General features: G+C 38.5%; 1 protein-coding gene across 12 annotated transcripts in view; it reads right to left on the bottom strand.

The window, feature by feature from the left end:
• The window catches only part of OSBPL8 (oxysterol binding protein like 8), a 96,567-nt gene that overhangs the window by 4,600 nt on the left and 73,163 nt on the right, over positions 1-18,804 (bottom strand). For all 12 annotated transcript variants that reach the window (XM_065040916.1, XM_065040901.1, XM_065040958.1 and 9 more), the window contains 14 exons: positions 16,407-16,491; positions 15,118-15,289; positions 11,585-11,819; positions 10,012-10,196; positions 9,149-9,230; positions 8,355-8,453; positions 7,823-7,919; positions 7,372-7,470; positions 5,821-5,918; positions 4,438-4,527; positions 3,751-3,887; positions 3,238-3,423; positions 666-753; positions 205-307 (listed from right to left, as the gene is read on the bottom strand). In XM_065040916.1, coding sequence (XP_064896988.1) covers positions 205-307; positions 666-753; positions 3,238-3,423; positions 3,751-3,887; positions 4,438-4,527; positions 5,821-5,918; positions 7,372-7,470; positions 7,823-7,919; positions 8,355-8,453; positions 9,149-9,230; positions 10,012-10,196; positions 11,585-11,819; positions 15,118-15,289; positions 16,407-16,491 — 1,756 coding nt within the window. The remainder of the gene's footprint in view (positions 1-204; positions 308-665; positions 754-3,237; positions 3,424-3,750; positions 3,888-4,437; positions 4,528-5,820; positions 5,919-7,371; positions 7,471-7,822; positions 7,920-8,354; positions 8,454-9,148; positions 9,231-10,011; positions 10,197-11,584; positions 11,820-15,117; positions 15,290-16,406; positions 16,492-18,804) is intronic.

Consider the following 18,804-nt stretch of genomic DNA (forward strand, 5'->3'; position numbering starts at 1 on the left):
GGACAGGAAAGTTTGCAATTAAAACCATGGGACATTCTGCTTCGTTTTTCCAGAATGTGCTTCACATTGGATAGAATAGTGATCTCAAGCATGCATTATTTCATAATAAAAACACTGAGATAAGAAAAGTATGTGTGGCTTGGGAACTCTGTTTCACTGACAGATAAATTTATTATTTCTGTATACAAATGTATCTTTTCCTACCTTCACTCCCTGAGGAATCCTGGTTATCAGGCTCCGGGGATGAGAAACCACATTCCCCTTTCTTCTGATTGGCTGGCTTTCGTTTGATTTTTGGAACACTAACCTACAATTGATAAACTTATGAATTATTTCCAAAGAATGAGAACTGTAGCAAAGCAGCACATTCTAATAATAATAGTTAAAAGCAGTCTGAAGTTTGTGCATCTTTGCATTTAAGGGAGAAGTCCAGTTAAACTGTTGAGATCAAGTTTGCATATTTTATATTCCCACCCAATCACGTCATCTCTCCCACTTAGGACACAACACTGAAATGAAAGACTATGGAGAAAGTAAACTGCATTTTTGTAGGATAATAATAGTATGTGCCATTGTTCCCAATGCTTTGATGACTTTTATACAAATAAAGCAATATAGCCATGTCCCTGGATCTTGCTGCCCCTGCTAAGAGAACTGGAACATACCATTGGTGTCCGGTGTCGAACTTTAGTTTGGATGGTGCCATCTTTTTCAAATTGGACCATATCATTCAAAGGGTCCCATGGTCTGGTACTAGACAAAGTGAATATAATTGATTAATACCACAACAATTTAAATAAGAAATATTTTCCTGCTCAAAAACCATTCAGTATGAACAGGTTAAAGCTCTCTCTCCCTGTACAGAAGTCAGACATAGAATAAATGATCTGATCTTCCACTTCTAGCCCAGTCCTAACCTGAAGGGTCAAGAGAGCCAAAGCAATAAACACATCCAGGTCAAGCCCTCAGCCAGCTGGTAAGAGCACAAGCTACTGTATTAAGCAACAATATCATTATGAATTTATCTGGCTAGTGATATGTATTTGTCAAACACGGAGATATTTTCTGCTTAATGTAAAGTTATTATTTTAGAACTACACAGAAATTAGAGGATTTTAAAAATTATTATTATTTTGAAATGCCTTTTTTTTTTCCTCCTTTTGAAGATGCCTATGAAGGAGAGGTTAAGGATCAGTCACTTCAAACATACTTCCATCCCAAAGTGGCCAATGGCAATCAAGACTAGTTTCAAGAGGCACTAATGAGCTACACACAGGTTGCTTGTTCTGATTTTTTAAGAGTGCTTGTCCAAGTACAGGTTGATACAGAATTCAGAAAAACAAATCAAGCAAAAGAAATATAGCTCAGTGGGGATCAACAAGCAGCCAAAGATGGACATCCCTACTGATGGCAGCCTTTTCAGGACAGAAACTGCAAGTCAGCTGCACGAAGGTCGTTCTGATGCGCAGCTTTAGTGAGAGTAGATTAAGCGTGGATTTCCTCTCATCTCCTCTTGTATGCCTTTTAAAATGTTCGTAGCTGTTTCAGATATTGTGAGCATAGACCTGCATTTAAATCTTAGCTTAACCTGACTTGCATTAAATGTCATCTAAGGTAACTGGATAAGGACTCAGTGTTGCACTCCCAAAGGTCTTTCGTATCTGTAATCCAGATGCCTAAATCCATAATCCAGACACCTTAACAAATGCCACAGCTCACTGAACACATCTTTCAGAGTAAGTGCAAAAGACTGCTCTCTACATGGACCCAGTGGTGAGCTGGCATTACAAGCGTAAAAGGAGACATAAGTTTCTTCCAGGGATTGCTGAGAGCACAGGCTGCTTTCTAGCACATAGTGAAATTTCTGTGGCTCATCCTTGAACCACAAGGAGACAAGAAAAAACACAGATTAACAAGATAAGACTGCAGCTTTAAGATGTGACAGATTTAAAGTGCAATACGTTTCCTGATGGTTTTACCCGGGGTTCAACAGGATGGGCAGTCATTCAGCTGGACTATTCACAACTCGGCTAAGAGGAAGAGGCTTCAACACCACTGGAAAGTTTAAACCAAGAGAGGGTGTTTCACAGAGCATTTAGTCTAGTTGAGGGGTCTCCTGCTACAGGATGTCTTGAGTGGTGAAAGTTTGCACAAACTTAAGAAGAATCCAAGGAAATTAATGGAAAATAAATCTACTGAGGGTTGCCAAATACCCAGAATCTCTACTTGGTTCTGGGAAACCTCTGAGTTGCAAATTTGCGGGAGACATGAAGAGTACTCAGGATTCTTGTACTCTTCACTATACCTGCACTTAGGCCACTGCCCAAATATTGCTGTTCTTGTACAAAAAGGTAAAGGGTTCCCATGTTCAGCCATGGGAACATGCTTCCAGCATCCATGGCTTCAGAATTACTTAACTCAAGAGTGTATCATCTTTGGATATTTTATATTTACAACCCCTGCAATATAGAAGTGTGCTGGGTATTGAAAAAGAATCAGCAGAACGTGGTTGTTCTGTGAAAACCATCACTAGTAAAGGGCTCAGCTCCAAGCTGACTTTAAGAGTTGGTGAGAACTCAGAATGCATCCCAGCTACATCTTCATCTTCTGATCCAGATCGTCACACAAAGAGATTCACAGATGCTCACGTACACAGGGCGTATTTGACAGCTGAGCAGAGATACCTGGTCCCAGCATTAACCTTTGCTGTAAATCAGTTATTCTAACATATAACAAACAGCTCAGTTCAACTAAGTACAAGCTTTTCTGATTCCAGACACTACATTTTCTGATTTCCAGTTGGTATGCCCCTATGTACCATATTTTTCAGTCTGGGACAATCTGTGTAGCTGCTCTGGTCAGTCTGGGTGCGGAGGAGAAAGGAGCACAATGCATCCCAAAATGTCATGCCAAAGAAACTCATGAACATAACACAGATTGGTAGAGACACATAAGTGTAAAGATAAAACAGAAAAAGCCCATTGCAATGGTTACATAAAACATGGTTTGCTGCATTAGCAATCACTGCCTTTTCAACACTGAAAGGGCCAACCAAGTTCAGCTAAAAACTATTCACATTAATTAAAATATATAAATATCAGGCAGCACTGCGTATTTCACAAGCTTGAACTCAGCCATATATCTGATGTCTTTTGTTCCTGAAACTACAGGAAGAGGCTCAGCAACACTACCAAGCATTCAAAAAGCAGTTTTTATTACAAACACCTCAGGACTCACTCAGCATATTTGTAGTGCCATTCTCCTGTGACTGAATCCTGATCGAACAGCTTGCATGTCCACTCTTCACCCTTCAGTTTCCTCTCTTTGGCACTCTTTCTCTGAGCTTCTTCCAGAACATATTTCTCTTGAGTAGCTTCTGTTTGGTCTTTATTATTTATTGCTCTTGTCACTTGTTGCCAAAGCCTGACAAACGAGCAATACAGAGAGTTACAATCTGGTTGACAAAAATAATTATAAATATTTCCTTAATTATTGGGTAATTAAATGGACCAACCGCTAAACAGAATATTACCATGTTGTAATATGTTTTAGCTACATGTCCATCAAGAATTCCCATGATTTTAAGACTGGTAAATAATGGTCTTCTATTTAACAGTGTAGCTTTCTTGTTTTACAGACCAGTATCAGCAAACACAGGAAAGAAATAAATCATTATTTGCTCATAATTTGTAGAAGGTGATGAGTTTTATTTTGTCAAAATATTAATACATGGTTCTAAAGTGAACTTACTTCTCTGACTCAAAGTCATCTTGCTCTTCAAACTTCACTGTGTATCTAGGTAATCTACGCTGCTTGATATCAGATGTTGGGTTCCAGAATGTCTCTGAAACATCTGTCTTCTTGTCGCTAATAGTAACTTCACTGTCCTGTTGCACATATATAATTCAGTCACCTTAATTGTAATAATCTCAAACAGTGCCACAAAAATATACAAGGGAGGAATAAGCATTTATTTTCGTAATGAGAATTTATTTTATTTTGGATGCACGTAGTTAAGAATAATTAGATATTCTAACTTTAACTTTGTGCACTCTGTGCTAGCTCTAACTTGGAACAGATGCAATGGAACCATTACCATGTCCAAAACCCAGCAGTGTCAGTGTCATCTCACCAGAACTGAAACAAGTTTAAACATTTTGTGCTGGTGCCATAATAATTCTTCACAGTTCTAACACATATACTAAAAACATTTCACGAGCTGAAATGTATTTTCTTTCTGGACTACTCAAATGTACACAACTTTTCCACCTTTTAACAGTTGCAAGTAACACTATATTGATTCTATACCTTCTTGAGGACTGTCTAACTCTAAAGAGATACTTTCTATAAAAGTGGTACTTAATCAACTCTCTTTTCTGTAACTAGGTTATATTTTCACCTGTCTGAATTTATAAAAAACCATCACTCACTACTTACCCAGTGACCCTCCAAAATAGCCAGAACTTCTTTGCCAAGCTTAATTTTCCCTGATATTTGGTTAACACTGTCGTTGTTACCCAAAAAAGGCTGCAAACCAAAAAGAAATGTTTTCATGTTTATAGTAATAGCAAATTTCTTTTGCATTTATATTTAGTGTTTAGGAAAAAAGTGAATTTATGAAATGTGACGTAAACAGCGCAGATGGCTTTTAATATTATAGTTTCTGGCTATTTAATCCCCCAAACAAGTCTAAAACCATAGTAAGTTGTTCTGTCATGCCGTTGTTTCTTAAGAGATTTGCTGAACAAAGGCATTGTCTAAGAAATGTGGAAAGAAAATGGAAAATTATGCAGAAAACACTGGCACAATGATATCCTGGAGGAAACAGTCATTTGCTAAAGTAATTTCACTACTTTGCCAAGGACCATTTGTTACTAGAGATTAACTCTTGCAGAAGCAACAACAAAAGTGACTGCCAGGGATTTTTTTGGCCTTTTTGATAGTCTGCACATGTATCCCATGGGCTGATGAGGCAAAATATCAATTAACACAGCCTCCTAACTTTAATGTTCCCCTTATAATTTCAACTGAATATAGTCTCCACACGCACAATTCTTAACAACTATCCGTTCAGCGTTAAATCAGTTTCTGCCTCAAAGACGGCAAATGTATTTTTAAGAAGTGTAAGCCATCTATAAGTAGTTTAGAAACCTTTGTTTAGCTTTTGTGAGCAGGGAGGTGCTCCTACGGCACGCACAGCTGGCAAAAATAGGCCACGTAAACTGTTGCTTAGCACTGGGGCATTAGGCTCATACAAACATTCACCAAAGCCTTTGCATCATCTTTACTCAAGGTGTCACAAGCAACTTAAATTTACCCAGAATGGAAGAGGGGAACCTGGGTCTGAGTTCTTCTCCAAGGGCTCTTCAGGAGTTTAAAAAGACCCTGAACATACCAAGGTATATTACACTTTCTTAGACACACACTGGTGCCACTGTTGGACATAAGACAGACCGTTGCTTTTTCTCCACTAGAATTGTTCTTAAGATTCATACAAGCACCAATATGTTTGCATCTCTTATCACCAGAGATGAAGACAGAACTGTGTGTTTCAATCAAAACCTTTGGACCCAGAGAAACACATTAAGAAAAGAGATGACAATATATGAAGATTTTTTAAAACCAACCAACCAAAAACCAAAACACTATTTGCTAGATACACATAGCTGGATATGTAGCAGTTAAAATGAAAATTCCTCAGTTTCCAAAAAGACAATTCCATATTAAATCAGATCATATATAAGGAGTGACCTAATAATCTTCTTTTAATTATCGTTATGCTCATTCTTCTTCTTGTGCCTACTCACAGCATTTACTAACCTTGAGTTTGAATTCAATTGTTGCGCTGTAGCCAGTTTTCTCACAGGTGATGTTGACTGTTCCCCCAAGCTCTAAGGTCATTGTGCCATAAAGAATTCCTGCAAGTGAAAAAAGACAGTGAAAATGAGTGTTTGTAACTGAACAAGGCAAAAAACTTAAATTCTTTGGGCACAATTCCTTGAGTAAACATATCTGTGCCAGAGGAAAAAAATAATCTTTTCAGATGACCTTTCCTAATGACAAGCGTGATCTTTCTGCCAAATAAGATAACCCAAACAGAAACAAAATGATCTAAATTAATTATAGGTAACCAGGAAAAATGGTTTACGAAGACCTATCTTTGGCAGCGTGCTGCTGGCTCTGACAAGGGTGGTATTTAGTCTCATTGGAGACGACTGGAGGAGGGAAGCTTTTGAGGTTAAGACAGGAAAATAACTCTACAATAAAGAGAAACGTCACTTGAACCAAAACAGTGTGTACAGTCAGACCACAGGTGAAGACAATCATGGACAACCAAAAAGACAACACTGATCACCTCCCAAGACACTTTAGGAAGTACAGGATTGACAAGGCTGAGTACACGTTCTTTCCCATTATCACTCTCTTTCCCCTGCAATCCAGCATTTGAAACACTGAATAAATTTTACATACAGTGGATACATGTGCAAATATGTTTTTTTCATTATGCATATTCTCCTTCCCTGCATGTTCTTCTACCTTTCTCCCTCTCTATCAGCTTTATTAGTCACACTAGTTTTCCTTCCTCTTATTTGACTTTAATGTATGTATACATGTTACGTACTTCTTAATTGCTAAGTATTACTTTTGTCAACAAAGCCATAAAAAAATCTCAACAAAATGTTACAAACATCCCATGCACAATGGAAAGAGAAAAGTCTACCAAATTAACACAAATTATCTAATTCTGCTAACTGATTTTCACACATCTCAAATGAAGAAAATATTATAGTTGCTGACTATAACGCTTATAGAAAGAAATTCTGGCAGACAATATATGGGCAGATAAACCTGAATAAATAACAGTTTAAAAATCAGCAATTCTGCAATGTAATTTGTACTACTACTGACCTTCCAGAAGGTTTTAAAACTACTGACTGATTTCCCATAGTGAAACCAAAGATAAATGGTCATGATTTACACTCAAATCACACAGTGAGGTGTAGATCCTAAATGGCCTTTTATGCTTGCTAGAGGAAAATATTGGGAAAGCTCAAAACTGTTCTTTGAAAAAAAAAAAAAAAAAAGCAACTCAGTAATAGCATGTAATGACAGATAGTTATATCTATGCTTTTACTATTAATGAAAAAAAAATTCTGTGCCAAAAAGTAGATGATTGTTTAAACAACAGATGCATTTTTGTCCTGATAAAATACGTGGAAGTCTAGAGCCACCAACATTGCCCATGTTCAGAATACTCAGATGACAAGCTCGAATCCAACACAGTGTACCATTTAGAATAAGGAACTATTTAGAATAATAAACTTCTGTTCTCATAACTTTGCCATTTAGAGAATGAAAAAAACCCACTACCTTTACAATGAGCATATGGCATTGTCATCACATAATCTTCTCCCCTATTGAGGAATGTTAGCCGTCCTTCTCCATCTAGTATGGCAGATAATGAATTCCCTGGAATTCAAAGACAGAAAAATCACATTGCTCACCCTGCAAGACAACAGTCAACATTTCCTAATAACTGAGCAACAAAATAAAGGGAAGCAGTATATTTAGCATAGCAATCTCTCCTGTCTAGTGAAGGTACTGTAATATAATACACAGCTTCTCTGATTCAAAATAAAAATATTCCAAAAATAGCAATTAAAATTCAGAAGACCAGCAGCAGAGACTTTGTAAGAGAAGGACAATACAGTGATCAAGCCCCTAGTTCTTCAACCGGCCTTCTTTGAGCCACAAAACACGGTTCATTTGCACTGATTTTATACTCCCCAATAAGGGTGCAACTGAAAAAAACATTATTTACCATAGAATTTTGATTTGGCCAGAATGCTACCACTAAGGCAAAAACCATCCTTGCGGTTGCTAACATAGAAGGCAGATATTGGAGGATGATGTGATACCTGTTGAAAAAAATATGTATTTAAAAAAAAAGAAAAAGAAAAAAAGAACAGACCATATAGTATAAACCTTATAGCTAATAACAACAGAATGCAAAATTCAAGCTGCACATACAGTTAATTTACATGAAATGTGATTATAATCTTTAGAGGTAAAGATCAAGTAAACACTTACTGAATTTCAAGAGTAAAGAAAGTTAGCACCTGACTTTTACTGGACGAAGAAGGAACAAAAATGCTGGAAACAGCTTTCTCTGTCTCTCTACAAAGATACACTAAAGAGAGACATCTGTGAGGAAACTATGTCCATGAGGAGAGCTTTTAGGATAATATTTATACATTTAAATACATTTTCTCAAACTACCACATTGTTTGGCTAACACAAAAATGCAACACGTGCATTTTTTTTTAAATAGTTGTTGTGGTTATTGCAGCTACCTGTTCTGCAATGTAAAAAGTCTTGCTATTTGTCCTTGGATGAATCCACATGCAGCGGAAAGTCTCACCAAGTATAGGATTGTACGGCTTTTTCAGTCCCTGAACAACAATAGAACAGAGAGTAACCACACAATGCAGGCAGAGAACTCACAAAGTACTTTATCGGTCTGTCACTGAAAATGCACACACACAAAAAAATCATAATATATATGCTAAAGTATATTGTACCTGATTTCATAATTGGAATGTTAGGCTCAATTACTCTGCTCTTCATTCTAAGGAAACAGGTACAGACCTAGTATATCTGCTAAACTATTCCAGGCTACACATAGGGATAAACAGAATGTAACATTTTTTGGTAGGAGAATTATTACAGACCTTTTTTCTGAAGTTAGGTAGTAAGTACTTTTATTTTTTCAATACTGTTTCCCAGCAGAATGACTATAAGAAGTATTTAAGCTAAATGAAGTAGTGGAAATATTAATCCTCCAACTGCAGCATGTTGTTATATCACTGAAGAATAGTAAGCATAGAACTGGTTCAACTTTATCACAAAATGTTTAGTTCAACTTCTACTCCAAGGGAGTAAAACAATTCACTGTAGTATATTTTAAGCATGGTTAGGGACCAAAAAAGTCCATGAAGCATTTGTGTAAATAATGAAAATTTAAATTTGCTTTTAAAAAATGCTTAACAATACGGTTTTTAAAGAAAAACTTACTCCAGAACATCCCTAAGCCCTCAAGCAAGACACAGTGACTAAAGTAAAGACAACAGAATATATGAGAGGACACCTTTGGCTTTTTGTAGAATCCCGACAAATACCATTTCACTACTTTTTTCAGGCGGTTGTAAGCATTCTCTTCAAGAGCAGCTCTATGAAACAAACAGAACCCACAGAACAAATATTAGTATTGTTTCAGTTTTAACACACTATCAATCGTTGTGATATATCTTGAATCTAGGAGCTGACTGAAACAAAGGTTTTGTGATTTGCGGTACCACAGCTGTACTGCACTGCAGCTTGATATCAAATTCAGATTTTTCAAATAATTGTGTGAAAATGGAAATCAAACAAAAAATTGGAAATCTTATTTCCATAACTGAGTCTGTTCTTTGTAACATTAAATCCTGTCCCATACCCTTTGAAGTTCTCCCATTTATAAGACACTACTTTAGAGAACAGGCCTACTCACATACAGAACTCAGAGTTGAATAATATTTAAATTTACAGTCTTTATTAGCTACATTTGAGTAGGCAACAATATATGTGAATGGAAGTTAATACTGTATTAAAAAGGTTAACTAGTACTGTTTTACCATTTTAAATATACCTCCTAGAGAAAAAAAAAAACAAACAGAATTTTGAGAAGTCTTCTAGCCAGTCCAAAAGCTAAACCAGAGATGTCTGCAACGCAACTGCTATGAAATTACTAAGAGCGGCCCGACTTCAAGATGTACCGTATGAGCTGTCAAGCAGTCGCCTTTCAAAAAACAAGGATATCTGATGACTGATACACTGTCAGATAAAACATTCAGTCTCTAAGCAGTCTCCGATGTTGTTACGGAGACCAGATCAAACATTTCAGTATACACGGTTACCCCATCTTAGTTTAAAAAACGAAAAGAATGAAAACCAGAGATAGGATTGACTCACTCGGACAAGAAGTCTGCATGGTAGTAGTAATCAGACAGCTTGTCCAGGAAAGAACGAGGTTCCAAGATAAACGTAGGCAGTACGACCTTGGACAAGTCCATTCCAGGCCGGACTTGCTTCAGTAGCGTCCAGATGAGACTTTTGTTTTCTTCTGACACTACTTCTGTCTGAGCAGCCTCCCCTGCCTAGGGTGAACAAAAAACTGCTTACAGAAAGGAGAAAGAAAATAATCCTCCAGATGACAGGTCAACACATTCTAAGAATCTAATGAGAATGGAAAACCGATATTTAAAATTAACCACTCAGAGATGATAAGCAACTATGGGAGAAAAATCAGATTTCTCTAAACACACGTATCCTTAATGAAGCATGATAGAAATATTATTCAGCATTAAAAAACTAACATTCTGTGATTCTGTGAAAAACTGCATTTGTTCTCACCAGCCCTAAACCAAAAAACTTTGATGTAGAATGTTGTTCAGAAATCCTCCCTTAGTCCTTTCTTAGGCATCAAGCCCATGATCCTGTGTCCTCACGTACAAGATTTATACAGCAAAGGGCTGTTCATTCTAACAGCTTTCTCCCATGATGAAAGCTGCCACGTTTATGGTTTTCACTGCCTTGACCAGTCAACAGCACCAGGGGTTTTCCTTAAAGAAAACCACTCCTTAGGGGTAACTGAGCAAAACCAGCAGCCACAATCCAATATGCTCCTTTCTGTCCAAGAAGAAGGGAGATACTCTTCCTTATAGTTTCTGAAATCAAAAGCAAAAGTTATAGGAAAAGCATTTATCTTTCCAGAACAGCTCTAAAACACACAAGAATTGTTTGCAACTTAAACTCCTCAGCTTTTCCAAAACTACTGCTTCTCCTAGAAACAATACTAGAAAGCAATAAAAGCACAAAGTACATTCCATAGGTATGAAAGAAAAAAATCTTACAGTTAGTACTTGAGAAGAAAGGTGAGATTTGTGAAAAAACCCATCTTGATTTCTGTTACTAAGTTTTTTGGTACCTTTACAGCAAATAAAACGTACAAATCTCTGTCACATTTGCCTGTGTAGATATGTAAGACAATCTGCAGAAGTGGAATGGCAGCTCTGGGGCATCGTATGAGAAGGCAAGGTGACATCAAAACACAGCAAGCCTTCCACTGAACTCTGTAGACCCTACAGCTGCTTAACTCCTTTCTTGCAGTAGAAGAACAGAGGTGTCAGCTTGTATGAAAATCCTAACTTGAAGATTTTTACTCAACATAAAAAAGGAGTAAGTTAATAAAAAACAAAGAATGGGTAGACACGGACGACTTCTTGTGCAGGTGGCCCTTTCAAACTGAGCACCTTCTGTCCAAGCAATATTCCAGATGATCTCATTATGTCTGTCAAACCTCAGACAAAAGCACAAGAGTGCCAAAGCTGAACAGCACATGGATGAACAGAACTTTTTCCCCATATTATTGCTGAAAATATGAAAGCCAATCCTGCAAGTCATCTTTCAAGTGTAGTCCGAGCCCTAAAATATCAGCTTTCTATTTGGAGAATCTACTTGTTAACTACATCAATAGCACTTTTACCTCTCCAAGTTCTTCAGGACTCTGTTCTACATAAGTAGTTTCCTTGATATCAATTGGTTCTGGATCAACATAAGAATCATCCTGTCGCTCTGATGTGTCACTATCACTTTCTTCACTTTTGCCCAATCCATCGTTATCAGATTCCTCGTGGTCATGGTCATTTTCCTTATCAGACTTGTCAGAGTACATATCTTGATCTTTAAAGTGATGCCTTTCAATTTCACTGTCGTTTAACCTACAAAAAATAAAGGCTAAATGAATCTTCAACTTCACACAATAACTTCATGTTTCCAAACCAGGATCTTAATAAAATACACACTAAAATTGCCAATATCAAGCTTGATCTGGCAACAATGCCAAACTAGCTTCACCGGAAACATCTAGAATGTTCTCTTCTCATTGAACTGTCAAATGCATCAAGTTTAGAACAGTTTCATTGGATGTGACTTACAATGGTCTTCTAGTCCAACTGCTTGACCAGTTCGGGGCTGAACAAAAGTTAAAGGCCATTATTAAAAGCATTGTCTGAATATCTCTTAAATGCTGACAGGCTTGGGGCATCAAGCACTTCTCTAGGAGGCCTGATGCAGTGTCTGACCATCCTCTTGGCAAAGAGATGCTTCTTAATGTCCAGTCTAAACCTCTCCTGATGCAGCTTTGAACCATCCCCACATGTTCTATCCCTGGGCCCCAGGGAGAGGAGATCAGCACCTCCCTCTCTGCTTCTCCTCCTCAGGAAGCTGGAAAGAACAATGAGGTTGTCCCTTAGTCTCCTTTTCTACAAAGTAGACAAACTCAAAGCCCTCAGCTGCTCCTAATAGGACATTCCTTCCAGACCTTTCACCAGCTTTTGCCCTCTGGACACATTAAAGGACTTTAACACGCTCCTTAAATTACGGGGCCCAGAACTGCACACACAGCTCAAGGTGAGGCCCCATCAACACTGAATACAGCAATATAATCTTTTGACAGGCTGGTAGTGCTGTTTGATGCACCCCAGGATGCAGTTTGCCCTCTGGGCTGCCAGGACACACTCAGCTGGCTCATGCTGAGCTGCTGTTGACCAGCACCCCCAGGTTCCTTTCTGCAGGGCTGCTCTCCAGCCGCTCCTCTCCCAATTCATTCCTGTGCCTGGCATTACTCCATCCTAGGTGCAGAATCTGGCATTTGTTCTAGTTAAATTTCATGCCATTTGTAATTGTCCAATGCTTCAATCTATCTAGATCCCTCTGCAAGGTCTCTTATGCTTGAGAGGGTCAACAGCACCTTTCAGTTTGGTATCATCAGCAAACTTGCTAATGGTGCATTCAGCACCTGCATCCATATCATTAGATAAAAATATTGAACAGAACAGGTCCTAGGATTGAGCCCTGAGTAACACCAGTGGTGACTGGTCATCAATCAGATGTAGCCCCGTTCACTACGTCCCTCTGAACTCTGCCCTTCTGCCAGTTCTTCATCTAGCACATCATGAACCTGCTCATCTCACAGCTGGATAACTTGTCCAGAAAGATGCTGTGAGAGACAGTATCAAAAGCCTTACTAAAATCCAGAAAAACCACATCCACCACCTTCCCTTCACCCACTGCGCAGGTGAGTTTATCACAGAAGGATACCAAATTAGATAAACAGGACTTTCCCTTTGTGAACCCATGTCGACTGTGCCTGATGATTGCATTGTTCTTTCAATAGCACCCAGTATGATCTTCTCCACAATTTTTCCAGGTACTGAGATTGGACTAACAGGTCTGTAGCCTCCTGGGTCTTCCCTCACGGTCTCATAAACTGGAATGATACCGGCCAGCTTCCAGTCAGTGGAGACCTTCCCAGACTCCCAAGACCTTTGGTACATGATCAAGAGGGGTCCTACCATAACATCCACTAGGCTCCTTCAGTACTCTAGGATGAATCCCATCAGGCTGCATGGACTTATAAACATTCAGCTGAGACAACTGGTCTCTTAAAATTTCAGTGCCCACAAATGAGAAGTCACTGTTCCTGCCCTTAGGTCCTTCAACTCAGAGGACCAGGCAGCCTAAGTTCTACTAGTATTAGTAAAGGCTGAGGCTAAAAAAAAAAAAGGACTGAATGTCTCCAATTTTTCTTCATCCCTATTTTTCAGGCAATCATCTTCAAGTATTGGTTCAATGTTTTCTTTGGAACTCCTCTTGCTATTAATGTAATTACAAAAGCTAGCTCTCAGTTGAAGCTAAAATTGCTTTCACCTTTCTTCTCCCTCTTCTGCCAATCCCATTAAAAGTAGGTCTGCAGGTTTTGTTGCTTATATAGTTAAGTGCACTGAATACTCTTAGAATATGCTATATCCAAAGATCTACTTAATTAAACCATTAGTCTTAATTAGACTTAACAGTTGTAACTAATTGCTGTGATTGTAATCTGGGCCAGCTGCTGATATTAAACTATTATTCATGAGTACAGATCTCCAGCTGAATTGTAGACAACAGTTCTATTGTTTCCACGAGATAACAGAAGGAGCAAAACTGTAGCTGAGCCTGCTTGGTCACCTGGATAGGGCCTTGAATCTGGGCTGGGGGCGATAATTTGCCATTTCTGTGCTTTTCTCAGACTATCTATGCCAGAAAAAAAACCCACACATTTATTCCAGTCCAGGTCTTCTGTCTCAAATACAGAAACGTACTCTTAACAGCAGTACAAAATTCCTGCTCATTCCAAAAAAATGGGCAGCTAAATCTTCATGAGTAGGAGAGATTATCTGAAATAAATTTGCATCCACATGAAGCTACAGCAAAGTGGTGGAAGATTACAAAGAGAGCACAAGCTTCAGACCCAATGATTTCCAATAAATTACTAAATTTTTTATATTTTCTAATGTGCTTGGGCACCACAATTGAAGTGTTTGAAAACACTATTTATTCCTCATGCTTGTTTAATAATATATTTCCACAAAAGCTTACGGTCCCAAAAATCTGTCTGAAAGTATGTATTGAAATAAACAGAGACTTACTCAAGGGCACTGTGACATTAGGTGATACCAGATTATTTCACAGATAATGTCAATTTTTGTTCATTTAATTTCATATATTAACAGGTGGCTGAATCATTATTCATCCATCTGACAATTCAAAGCTGAGACATGCTGAAACCATTTAAATAATGATTGAATTATTCATTTATTTAATCAAAGAACAGCCCAACTTTTGTCACATGTACTAAACTTATTATTTTCAGGTGAAGATAACAAGATAGACCAACATCAAGACACAAAAAATGAAAACTTTAACAGTGTAACTGGGTACTTAAACTTACTGATGTGATACTCAACTTTGAGTTCCTTGGGCCAAACTTGCCTGTGTATCCACTTGGACTGAAAAATTGTGGGTTTTTTTTTGTTTTATCCACATACAACATAAACCACAGTGTAAATAAGTCATATAAAGAGAATTCAGAAGCAAAAAGAACTGCAACCTTAGAAAAAGATTCTCCTAATGAAGAAGTTATCACTACAAGGTTCTGCCAAAAGGACAATCAGGTTTAGTAACTAATCCACTTACGGTAAGTTTTCTCCGCTGTGCAAGTTGTTAGCACGAAGCAGACCATAGAGAGAGACATGAGTACTGTCTGCTGAAGAGTTCAAATCGTGTTCTTTACCTTCTCTAATCATTGTACGTTTAAGGAGACTTGAACACTTCAGTGCCAGCTCCAAAGCATCCATCCAACACCTGCCTAAAGACAGATTTATTATTAGATTAAAAATTAAGGATCTAACTGAACTACACAACTTCTGTTTCCTAATTCCACAATCCTTTTGACTCTGCTTACACTTCAGAGTTGTTCCACATTACATGCATTGGATTTCATTATCTGGCGGGGACATAAAAACAACTCACAACTACCCAGCTCTGGTACAAGGGATGCTTCAGGGTAGGATGAGCAAGGTAAATCATGATTCTGTTAGAGCATATTCCAGTTTTTCTTCCTTAATGCAAGTATGTTTCCCAACCATTGAATTCCTCAAGTTGCCTGCAGCCCTGCTCCAGTTTTGAAAACTAAGTAACTGCATCAGTTGGCAACATTTGCTCACGCAATATAACAGCAGTCTGGAGAAGTGGCTATAAAGACAGCATTTAAATGCCATTTCAATATAAAATAGCAGACATGCTATTTTTTTTGTTGTTGTAAAAAAGTAACTACACAAATGTGTGTTCCTTCCACTCCTTATCTCACCATTTTCATGTATCTAATCCATGTTCCAATACAGAAGGGAAATAGAGTCCTATTTTTAAAGTCTGCAGGGGTATACTTTATTAACCAGTAAAAGGAAAGCAGCTGCTAAAAAGGTTACACAACAGTCAGAAATTTTGTTTCCACATTGTAACCTTGCACTGATATCTACCACCACCTTCCCAGTAACAAAGGGTGTTATGAAACTATATTTTAAGGGAATTTTTACTGCTAGAACTCTCTGCAACTGCTACACTTCGTAACAGGCAAGTGCTTTCATTAGAAAGAATGCCCACATTAGCAGTTCAGAAAAGAACTAGCTTGAGAATTTAGACATACATTAATACAGTTAAATCTGATATAACCCCTTCCCCCTACCCAGCCAATGCAAGGAAACTGCAAGGAGTTCTATGAGAGTTTATTCAGGTCAAAATTCTCCTTTAATAGCACTGAAAAATTACCAGTACTAACACAATCGAATGCACTGACTTAAGGGGAACCTTAACAATGATGAAACTGCAATCACAGTGATACAATAGACATGGTAAGATAACTAAAGCCATCCCTTTCTAATAAGTAATTGCTGTAACTGTGGAAAACCATTGAAATATCTATTTACCATCTGATTCTGAAGCGGCTCGGATGATCAAGTAACTGCTGGGCAATGGCTGAGTTATAGAACCAACTGCTTCACCCTTGGGACCCTTGAGATAGACAAAACAAGCAACAGCATCAGATATTTTAATTCAGTTTTACAGTTTACCATTCAATGTAATAACAAGCTGACACACTGCAGAGCTATTTACTGTCACTCAGCAACATCTAATGAAGACATGAATGGAAAGATGGACAGCCCTCTTTTACTGTATCTCTTCTTCAAAAACTTCATTCTAAGTATGGCTCCCAATTCAACCCTGCTTTAAAAAGAACGGTCTTTGGGATTCTAATATTTTTATTGTTGTTTTTTTCTTGTAAATCAGGCTTGGCATAGTAATTTGGAAACGCTCTGCTGATGCTATTTATAGAAAGATGACAAAAGCATCAAAAGGAACACCACAGGGGAATCACCATCACTGAACAGGGATTCCTGCAGGTGGGTGTAGAGAGATCACAAGGGACAAGGTGTTCCTCTTCAGCTCAGTATTTCAGCTGAAGAGCTGAAACTGAAAGCGAGCAAACCAAAAGATCTGTCTGTGGGGTGGTTTAAGAGCATTGATTTACAATAAATGTTGCCTAGTAGAATACCCCACATCCATACAACAGTCTTGCCCCTCTCCAGCCCCATTTGTTCGTGATGAGAGTGAAGGTTCATCTCAGCTCCTACAAGGATGCTACAGTTCCTCGCAGAGAGACACAGGGGCAAACCAAACCCCCTTTTCATCCTTATTTTATGTGACATCCATTTCACCCTTATTTTATGTGACAATGTGTTCAGTGTCTCAGCAGCATCTGTGCTCCAGAATGGCATGACTTCTGCCTGTCTTCAGAAGACAGGTTAAGTCAATTGATATTTAAATAAAATGGAAATAATTCCTCCCACCCAAACCCTATGTATTGCTATAGAAACCAACTCATCCTTTCTCCTTCCCCTTCAACCTCTCTACCTATCCAGTAGTCAAGTCCACAAAATATTTAGGTGCCTAACAGTAGGCTTGGCATTTAAATAAGAAAAAAAAATATATACATGATACCCAAGTCCATAAAAGATATTTAGATGCTTAAGTCTCTCTATAAAGGGTATCAGCAGGACACCATGACATCACGTTCAACCAAAAGACAGAGAGGTTGTCAAATGGCCAAGTTTAATTTTCACTATTTCACAAATTAAAAGAAAAAAAATCCAAAAGACCTTTCCATTTCTCTTGAGCTTCATTTTGGAATAAAATGCTGAACAACCACTTTAAAGTCCCTTCAAAAAAAGTTTACCTATGGTAACTTTAAGACAACTGGTAGGCAAAGAGGGCTGTATTAAACATACTTGAAGCTATCATTGAAAGCTGGGTTAAGCCTGCCTAACTGATGAGTTAACACATCTTGGTCTTGAATGATTTCCCCCAGAGAAGCCTAATGAAAAGTCAGTACGAGGCTTAGAAGAGGGAACTGGAAAGCCAGCAGAAGTTTTGAGCAAAAGCAGATAAAGGCAGATATTTTAGAAGCAAGCAAATGAAACAGCCAGAACATTTCTGAGGGCAAGAGGCAAGTAAAGTGGAGTCTTGGTGGCACTTAAATATCAATACAGGCAAGCTAGTGCTGGTGTAAATGATGTTCAGAAGCTCCTGAAAAGTCAGTAAACAACAGGAACAGCAACTGAGGTGTTAGAAACCAGATTCCAAACCTCAGTCCCCCTCCAAGTGAGCAGGAAGTTGTGCCTACGAAAAGTGTTTGGTGAAGTAGCATTACAGGGATTAGGAGTTGCTGGGTAAGAAGGGCCAGGAGGGACAACCCAGGCATGAGCACCCCCCAGCCAGCCCCAGGCAGGGGTGGGAGAGGTTTTGGGGGGCTGCAGGGAGGGGACCGCAGCACCTGGGTGCACGGGTGCTGTGCAAGGGCCTTGGCCATCACTAGTCCTCCAAACTCCCAGGTCACAGGACACGGGCTGAGGGCAAGACCTCTGCCCATGAGATCTCCCCTTTAGGGTTCTGCTGTGGGCACGCAGGGTACACGGCTTACTCGGTACTTCATCTCGGTAGAGAGCAAGTGTGGTTTTGGTGTTTGGGTTTTTCTTTTTGATGCAAGAAAGCTATGCTCCCTTAGGTGCTTTGACAATATGCTGAATAAAACTGAACGAATAATTTGCAGCTAACATTTAAGTAGGTTGACTTATTTTGGAAAAACTACTTGTGGATCTTGATTTCCTCTGATTGTTTACTGTTCCAAAAGCACCGGACATTTTTCTTTGGTATCACCCACTGTGGTTTCAAAATCAATTTTCAGTATGTTAGTGTTCTGTACAAGAGACACATTATTTTCCACTTGTTACATGACTTTATTTGAACTGTGTGTTCCTGACAGAATGA

This window comes from Columba livia, chromosome 1, assembly GCF_036013475.1.
Source record: "Columba livia isolate bColLiv1 breed racing homer chromosome 1, bColLiv1.pat.W.v2, whole genome shotgun sequence".
NCBI classification, from domain to species: Eukaryota; Metazoa; Chordata; class Aves; order Columbiformes; family Columbidae; genus Columba; species Columba livia.